Below are 9,764 nucleotides of genomic sequence, written 5' to 3'. Positions count from 1 at the left end.
TACTGTCTGTGCCTGTGACCCCCGTTCAACCCACAATCGGTGGGATTCGCCTTTCGTTTCTGCTGCTGGTTGAAATCTGTAGGCTGCTCGCACAGCGTGCTGAATGATTTAAGCCTATTTTGCTCGCTCAAAACTATTTTTAGTTGCAAATGCGAGGGCCGTGATGGACGGATCGCCACACTGCCGACATTTTATTCCGCCCGTCACGGCACGCCGTTTGATTGTTATCAAAACACGCCGCTATTATTCGGCCTTGCTTTTAACTTATTCCACCGAATACCGAATGTGTGTTTTTTTGCAACATTCGGCCGAATATATTCGGTTACTGAATATTCGGTGTATCCCTACTTTTAACCTGCAAAGGTGGCAGACATTGTAGGAATTTATGAAAGTCCTTGTGAACATTTCAATAGTTATACATTAAAACAATATTTATTTGCAATTACTCTGTTGAACGACCCTGAAGCATAAAGCAAACGGGCTGTGTCACAAAAACATCTCTTAATGTACGGTAGAGCGCCTTCCTTTTTTTTTTTTTTTTCCAAAAATCGCCTTGATATCCAGCAAACCTGGCAACCCTCCAATCGCCAATATACAATTTGATCGCTGATCGTCCCAGGCCTAGTTCAGACTGACAGTGGCGCTCATGTAATACAGTAAACAAGCTAACGGTGCTATCCATAGATCAGAAACAGTGGCGACTGCTGGTCTTTCAAGGACGGGAAGCTCATTTTCTGCCTACATCATAAAATGTGTCCGTTTATTTATACGTAAATTCTACCCTCTGGGGCTGCTGCGCGAGGCTAGTGTGACCGCCTGTGAGTGCTTTGGGATGGTGGAGGGGCTCACAGCAACACCCGCTGCTCGTTGGGGACAGTAACTGCAGAGCGACAGAAGTCAGAGTCTCCAAACACGAGTACAGTCTCCAATAACACCAGAAAAAGATGCTAGATTTGTCGCTAGTCATTTTTAACAAAGAAAAAGTCACTAAGAGGATTGGAAAATTCTCCAGGTCAACTCGGAACAATGGAATGAAACTTGAAAAATGCTCCGGTGGTGGTTTATATTTCAAGATCGCTGATTCGCTCATTTTGCTGTGAATCAAAAAGGGATTCAGCCTCAGACAGATCATCCAATCATCATGCAGAAGCCCAGCGTACAGGCCAGCCGAGGCCAGCCCACTGCCCCATAAACCCCCAGAGACGCTGAGCGTCCGATGGACGGGACAAAACCAAGCATTTATCCAATGACTGTCTAGTTTCGCTGCAGTGGAACAACCCACTCTATGCTTCCCCATTGAAGTCTTTGGACGCTGAGCTTCCACTGTTTAATGCACTGTGACGCTACGGGAATGAATGAGAAGAAAGTCTTGTCAGTGACCTGTGATAAGTAGCTGATTCTGAACAAAAGTTGAACGCGTTCTAGCGCATATTTAGTCAATGAAATGTAAACACAACAGTACATATTTGACCACTTATTTTTTGACATTTTAGGGGAAGCTGAGCTTCCCTTGCAGTCTTAGAGCAATCGCCACTGATCAGAAATGTGAAACAACTTTATATGCCAACACTAGACAAGAGACAAAAGCCAAGGACTGTGTTGTACTGAGCTGTAAATTCATCACTTCTGAGCACAAGAGAGACGATAATGTTATCTGGGAGCCTGACGGTGCAAAGTTTCTCCTCCTCTGTGCTGCTGCATCATGTCCGCAGCTGTCTGTACCAGAGAGCGGTGGACTGAAGATAAGACTCTCCAACTTTCAAAGGGCAGCCCTATTGTAAACCCAATGTACATTTTCAAAGTTATAAAGTTGTTACAGTGAACATGTTGGCAAAAAGTTACTGATTTACACATCTACCTGACAATAAAATTTGTTGGAGTGTTTCTTACCAAAACAAGGAGCTAAACAACACTAAAACGCTCTGTAGCTGCAGAGTGTGTTCTCACCTGAAAAGGTAAAACACCAAAAGACAACAAGTCCACACTTCCTCATCTTTACGGCCTCTGTGAAGTGTGTGACTTGTGACTGGAGGAGAGTTGACAGCAGAGACACACGGACATGAAGACAGTGACTGAAAACAGTGGCTGTGGGAGCTGAACAGGAAGTGGAGTGAGGCAGCAGAGGTGGAGGATGTGACCTGATGGAAGCCGTGGCTCTATCAGCTGGACGGTCCCTGCTTTTCCTCTCACATCAGCACTTCACACAAAGCTCTCTGCTGCAGAGCGTTCCCACGAAACGCACGCACGCGCACACACACACACACACACACACACACACACACACACATCTTGTTGTCCCAGTCACAGCTAATGAAATAACACGCTCCCAGGTGACTCATTTATTTACTGATGGATTACTTTACCAGGCTTAATAACCTTCAGTATGAAGGCTGAAGAGAACAACAGAGGCCTGAGACTTTGTCTTCTGTAATGTTTAGTCTAAAATGATGTGTTTCACACACTTTAAAGGGACAGTTCAGATGTTTTGAAATGGTGCTATATGAGGTTTTTATCCAAAGTCAGTGTATTGTAGATCGTGGTGTTGCAGAGGCAGGCTGGAGTCCGACAGGGACGCTACAGCTGTGGATGGGGGCCAACAACAAAACGTATTTTAGCCACTTAAAGAAAGTCTACTGAAGTCTGTGAGAATTCAATTTCCATCAGACAGTCTGTTCTGCTGGCTCTAGTTCCTCATCTAAGCTCTCGTCAAAGTCACCAGACTCCACTGACAAAAACAAACATTTTGCCTCACTAAACACAGGAGCTGCTGGTCTACCGCTGCCTCCATCAGTTAGTTAGTTTGTGCTACTGCGGCGTTTAAAGTGTTTAGTTCCAATTCACCAAAGTCACACAGTAACACAAACAAAACTGATGGATCAGCAGCTCCTGTGTAGAGCTATGTTAAACCACTGTTTTTCTCAATGGAGTCTGACTTTAAAGAAAGTGATGTAACCATCATCATCCTCAATGTGACCTCGTCACATGTCCACGTTTGGTCATGGACTTTCCACGTCCACATATGACGTACCCTGACGTACCAGGTACCCTGGGTGTGTTGGTTGTTGACGTTCTGGGACGCCGTGTCAACTTCAGCCTGTTACATGAATTGTCTGTTTTCTGTTTTCACAGGAAATGTACAGTTTGCATACAGTCTCTTTCAAAATAAAAGCACTACGTCGCTACAACACCACCAACTGATGTTTTTTTCCTTCAACAACATACACGTGGTTACATTTAGCCAACACACACACGTGGTTACGTTTAGCCAACACACACACGTGGTTACGTTTAACCAACATGCACACATGGTTACGTTTAGCCACCACACACGTGGTTACATTTAGCCGACACACACACGTGGTTACGTTTAGCCACCACACACGTGGTTACGTTTAGCTGGCATACACACATGGTTACGCTTAGCCAACACACGCACACGTGGTTACGTTTAGCCGACACACACACATGGTTGGGTTTAACCGACATGCACACGTGGTTGGGTTTAACCGACATGCACACGTGGTTGGGTTTAGCTGGCACACACACGTGGTTACGTTTAGCTGGCACACACACGTGGTTACGTTTAGCCAACACACGCACACGTGGTTACGTTTAGCCGACACACACACATGGTTGGGTTTAGGTAAACAGAACAGGGTTTGGCTTTACAATCTTACAGGAAGTGAACACCGGCCTCCTGGGTGAAAGTAGGAGGTTGTTGGACCCATCCACCCCCCCTTCCACCCATTCTACTCACACTTCTGCCGCCTTAACTTTTGTTGTTGTCCCACCACGTTTCCCCCTGACTCCACCAGGTGCTGTTAAACAATAATGGCAACTGGCCGCGAATCATGCTGACATGAAAGGACAGCTTTTTTTCGTCTGTGTCTGACACTGGAAGTCACCAACCATGCGCCGCATTTCAACGACTTAAGAGTGAGACCGGGTTGATGTAGCGTCTTCAGTTCCAGTGTTCAGTTCGTCTGCATGTCATAACAGATCTGGGCTCAATGAGCCCTCGGAGAGGTGAACAGACGCACTTCAACATAAAACAACTCAGAAACTGCTCAAAATGTATAAACAATCATCTCGACATGACATTTTACTAAAATGTTTGGAGACATTACAAAGATTTCTATTCAGCTTATTGCCCATCATGTGGCTCCGCAGATCTCACAGAAGCAAATACAAGATAATACTCTAAAGAGACACAAGTCCTCAGTTTTGATAACATCTTTAAAGTGTTCAGGAACATTTAGGATCTGACTCTAACACACCAACACACAGACACAGGACTTTCACTACAACACCACCACATCCAGTCAGTGACCTACCAGAGGAGAAACTGAGGCACATCTTTGTCTAACGGCTGAAAACAGAAGGAACAATAAAACAATAAATAAATTAATTTAACTTTCACATCCTCCACAGATCCATCAGACATTACATCAGGCACTGACACAGGTCAGAGTGCCCCGCAGATATCAGCAGAGATTATTAGAAGAGTGATAATAACAGATTCATGGTGACAAAATTTAGGAGCTCAGATCAATTAGTCTTCCCACTGATGGCTGTGTCTGCAGCCGGAATCGGGCCAGAGGCATCACACATGCGAGCTGGGCCGACTGACAAGTATAAACGCACAAGTATAAATCCCGGCATGCCGAGTTTGGGCCGATGCTGTGCCTGGGCTGTGCCGGGTACCTGAGGTCTGCGTCACCAGACTGATGAAAATGCGTCATAGGTCACTTTTCCTCACATGTAAATAACATAACGCGCTTGGCTGAGCTGTGTGACGCCAAACCTCATTTAAAATGTGTCATGCTAACGTTTTCTTGTTTGTCTGACGGTGTGCGGCTCCTCTGACGTCACATCTCACCGTTAACTTGCGTTCGCTTTAATTCGGCGAGTCGTTAAATGAATACATTTCATACAGAGACGCTGAGGACGAGTTTCAACACATGAAAAGACTCTGGACTGAGGTGTTGGAAGTAACTGCTCAAACCTTATAAACTCTCACAGTTCTACTTCCTGATTCAAACACAGAGTATAAATGTGATGTTGAGGTCGAGTCCCATCTCAGAGCGACTCGTGCTCCACTCACCCTCCAGTCTCGGCTCCTGAATCCACGCAGTCATCTTCAGCTGAGGTCTTCTCCATGTCACAGGTCCGGGTGGACAGCTGCCTGCTGCATTGTCTCAGTGTCCCGAGGAGACGGACAGGACGGGGACATTCACACACACACGACCCGGGTGAGATAACAGAGGTGTGAGGCCGAGTGTGCGTGCGTGTGTGTGTGTGTGTGTGTGTGTCACTCTTGCTCTCAGCTCTGTGATCAAACTGTGCTGCTGGAGCAACAGGAGGCTGCGCTCTGTGGTGAGGCCTTCAGGAGCCGTCGGAAATACGAGCACTACTGTGGGACTGTCTTGGTGTTGTTAATTTGTATTTAATTACTATGATAGATGCGCTGCTTGTAACTACTATTAAAATGTCCTCAGAAATTAAAATAAAGTTCTGTAAAAGAAAAAAATAAATCAGAGTGAGGGAGGTTGATTTTGACTAAAACAATTCTCAAGGCCAGACAAAGTTTAAATTATGAGATACTGTAAGTTTCGTTAAGAAGACACTCTGTTACAGTTAATCATGTTTTGGACTTAGTTATCTGAATTTTATTTTTCAAATTATAAGATTATTTGAATGTAGCACTTCATAAATATGAGATGGTAAATTTAAGATTTCGATTTATTTATTCATTATTTCATAACGCTGATGTCCTGTCCCACTGCTGTGACCTCCTGTGTCAGAAATGTGACTCAGTAAAACTTGTAATTTTGATTATTTATTTTTTTTTAAAGAAAATGCAGGTATAATGTTTAGCACATTTCTACAGAGAAATAAAATATAAAACATCATAAAGGATACAGATTTACAGTAAAAGAGTGAAGAGGAAAAATAAATTGTAAATCATTTAGTAATTCATTTTACCCTTTACACTACCATTAAAAAAAGCAAAAGTGTCGACAAGAGGTACAAAGATAAAGATTATTTTATAAAGGTTAAATAATGAAATAATTTATTGACTGTACTAAAATATTTTTGGTTTGTTTGTTTTTAGTATTTTCTCTTCTGTTGAGCATCGTTTATTTTTGTCATTTTAAAATTGCATCCCTTTTCCCTCCTTTTTATTATACATATTTACATATTATATTAGTTATTAAAAGTCATACATAAATAGGCCAATCAATTTCATGTCATGTCAACTGGATGAAAGCAAAACAAAACTATATATTTCAGCACTTGGGCATATTCTTATACAGGTATAAAAGATTATAATTACTTTTTTCATCGCTATTTATTCAGAGATGGGCTCCCAGTGATAAGAACTAATGAACCAAATTAACTCTGCTAGAAATAAAATAAAAAATAAAATAAAAATAAAGAAAAGATAAAATAGGGACTACCGGGTGAGTTTGGTTTGTTTTTCTGTGATAATTTTCAGTTGTAATAAAAAGCGATGTTAAACTTCCTGACGATGATGATCCAAGATACTGGGCTGGTTAGAGTGAGACCGTCTCACGTTTAATGTTGCTTTTTTTTTTCCGAGGAGCTCCTGAAGGCAACATTGGTGAGTGTTCAGCTGTGGCTCCATCTGCAGGATGAATGCAGTACTGCAGTGAATAAACCCAGACAGGCAGTCATCAGGTTTCTGACCCACACACAGCAGTAATGACTCCACTGAGCCGCCAGATCATCGGCCACATTAAATCAGATTAATATGTTTGTGCAACAGAAAATGAATAAATGAATTCTAAAAGTCTCATGATGTCATGAAATGTGTATTTTGTCAGAATTGTGTGACACTGTGCGCTGAACTGATGCGACTAATGAATGGAAAGAATCAATGAAATTATTTTGATGGTAAAAGACAGATGATAAACTAAAATTAATTGTGTGGCCAAAACGATGTCTTATAAACAGTCCTTAGCAGATTCATTAAATTCACTTTTATTTTCTTATTCTGATGACAGCTGTGGCCCCGAAGAAGAAGAAGAAGAAGAAGAAGAAAATATTTGTAATAATAATATTACATTGCTGTTTTTTATTATTTAATAGTGTTGGTGTTATTTAATAGAGTTTTTTTAATTAAGCTGTAAAATATTTGACAGTACATTCACAGTAAATTACTGTGACATTTTTACAGTAAATAGCTGTTTTATGACAGCTGTGTACTGTGATCTCACAGCAGTTATGTCTGCAGATTACTGTGATTTAACAGTATGCTCCTGTAACCTGCATGAATTTCACAATAAAATTCTGAATTTGGTTTAATATCACAGTAATGATAATTTATTGTGAAATATTACAGTTACATATTGTAACGTCCTGGATCTATTTTGCAGTTTACTGTAAGTCTTTTCTTCTCATGCCACCATCTGCCTCTACTCCACTACTTATCTGACGGCTGTAGTTAGTTTACAAATTAAGATTTTTCACTTGAAACATATGGAAATATATGAAACCATGAAAATGTCACTACAGAAACCTTTGGGGATTCTTCTTTTAGCTCAGGGGTCTGCAACCTTTGCCATTAAAAGAGACATTTTTGACCAAAAATAATTTGAAAAATCTGTGTGGAGCCGCAAAACATGTTTGAGCCTTATGATCAAGGTAAATAGCCTATTAAGTCTAAATTAGCGTATACTTATGGTCTAAATAAGCATTTGTTAATGAGTTTTACCACACGGTGGACACTGTGCAGGGCACTATTAATAATTATCTGGTACTTAAATTTTGCAGAGCTGGCAGTGAGAGCAAACAAATCTGTCCACGCACTACTACATTCTCTATTTTATTCGATTTACTTTTTTGGATTTGGCATCCATAGCTAACCAGCCACTGCTATCCAGGTTCAGCAACATTTGGATTCATAGAATGAATTTCCATAGACTTCTTTTTTCAAAGGCTCAAGGAGCCACTGGACAGGGGCTAAAGAGCCACATGTGGCTCCGGAGCCACAGGTTGCCTACCCCAGTTTTAGCTGAACACTCTGTCTTTAAACATCAGTTTTAAACCACAACTCAAAACATATCTCTTTAATATAACCTTTGACTACCAGTTATCTGTTGTTTTATGTGTTTTTATCTTTTCTTAAATGATTGTTTCTAATTATAAATCATTATTTGTTTTCTCCCAGAACGATGGTTGTATAAACGTATGTTTTTATCCCCTTGCTATGTTTGTGTCTGCCGCTGCATTCTGTGTATGAGAGGTGCTTTATAAATAAAAGTTAATTAATTCATTAAAGTACAGCTGGAACTGTGAGACAATTATTGAATTGACAAAAAATAATAAATAAAAAAATATCTAAATTATAATTATAAATACATTTATTTTTTTGCTGCTTTTGGTTTTTATCATTTAATGCAGTGATATTTAAAATAAATTCCCAAAAAGTGATGTTTTTAATCAAATATATGGAGCGACAGCATGAAATTGATGACGTCATCTCCAGGCGCCACACAGCGCAGGAAGGTGGGGGGGGGGTGGCGGTTCTCGTGCACGTTGATGTTTTTATGAATTAGCCTAGCTAGCTGCAGACGTACCATCATCATCACCTTCATCATCATCTTCCTCCGGACAGCTCGGCTGCAATCAGACATGTCTGTGACCGAGATGTTCAGTTACATTCAGGGTTTCCTGAGCGCCGACCAGGACGTCAGAGAGGTATGAATCAACATCCGGCCGCGAGCCGTTAAACCTGTTAGCTGTGTCAGGCTGCTAGCTAACGGCTAACCGGAGACGAGTCCCGTTAATGCACGTTAAATATGTTCAGTAAGTACCAACAGGAGTCTGGTTCATCAGCCGGCAGCGTCTCCAAACACTGACCCTCATCTCTAACTGTCTTATGTTGATTTATCCCTGTTAATAAGAACATATCAAACATGTAAAAGGTGAATCACTGAAATATAAATTATTCCCTCTGCTGTCTCTCGCTGTTTATTCCACGCGCGTTAAAGTTACGTGTCGTTACGGTGAGAAGGGAAACACCAAACTGTGGATTTAACCAGATGGAGCTCTGTAGTTTCTGTTAGTGCTTTAACAGATCCACAGTGTCTCTGCTGTGAGCAGATTATCACAAGAAGTAGGTTTCAGATTTACACAAACAGCAGATTGTTCAGTTATTAAAGGTCCCACATTGTGACAAGTCAGGTGTCCATGTCTCTGTGAAAGTAAAGCAGGTGCAGGTGCTGTTTAAATACTGGCAAAGGATCCAAACTCTCAGGCCACAGAGAAATGCTCACAGTTTGTATTCAGAAACTGTGTCTCTAAACGAGCCGTCAGGATTTCACTGAGTTTGTGATGTCACAACTCAACTATATGGTGCAGCCACAGGGTCCTCAGGGATTTCTCTGTAGTCATCAGTTGAGGGTCCACACAGTTTAATATATTCAGCCTCATACTTGTGTTTGTCCATGTCGTCGAGCTAGTTTGCTGTCTCTGTTAAGTAAAGCCTGATTTATGGTCCTGCGTTAAATCAACGACGTCGCTACGTCGTAGGGTACGTGGCTACGCAGAAGGCTCGCCGTAGCCCCCGCGTAGCCTGACGTGGACCTCCCCAAAAATGTAACTACACGTCGAGGCGACGCAGACCCCTCCCCAAAAATGTAACTACACGTCGAGGCGACGCAGACCCAGCGCAGACCGAGAAGGCTGTGATTGGTTTGCTTGGTAGCAACGCATTTCCGGTTCCGTATTTCCAGACT

General features: G+C 41.8%; 2 protein-coding genes across 5 annotated transcripts in view; one reads left to right on the top strand and one right to left on the bottom strand.

Moving 5' to 3' along the window:
• The window catches only part of LOC126393337 (protein FAM124A), a 41,949-nt gene extending 36,597 nt beyond the window's left edge, over positions 1-5,352 (bottom strand). For 3 of the 4 annotated variants that reach the window (XM_050049448.1, XM_050049450.1, XM_050049449.1), the window contains exon 1: positions 5,105-5,352. In XM_050049448.1, coding sequence (XP_049905405.1) covers positions 5,105-5,160 — 56 coding nt within the window. In that variant the 5' untranslated portion in view covers positions 5,161-5,352. Of the gene's footprint in view, positions 1-4,334; positions 4,370-5,104 lie in introns of all 4 variants that reach the window. The other variant, XM_050049451.1, reaches the window with a different exon arrangement.
• Positions 5,353-8,514: 3,162 nt separating this feature from the next.
• The window catches only part of tsn (translin), a 5,936-nt gene continuing 4,686 nt past the window's right edge, over positions 8,515-9,764 (top strand). The window contains exon 1 of the mRNA XM_050049496.1: positions 8,515-8,724. Coding sequence (XP_049905453.1) covers positions 8,659-8,724 — 66 coding nt within the window. The 5' untranslated portion in view covers positions 8,515-8,658. The remainder of the gene's footprint in view (positions 8,725-9,764) is intronic.

Source organism: Epinephelus moara, chromosome 7, assembly GCF_006386435.1.
Source record: "Epinephelus moara isolate mb chromosome 7, YSFRI_EMoa_1.0, whole genome shotgun sequence".
Lineage (NCBI taxonomy): Eukaryota > Metazoa > Chordata > Actinopteri > Perciformes > Serranidae > Epinephelus > Epinephelus moara.
This window is presented reverse-complemented; position numbering and strand designations above follow the sequence as displayed.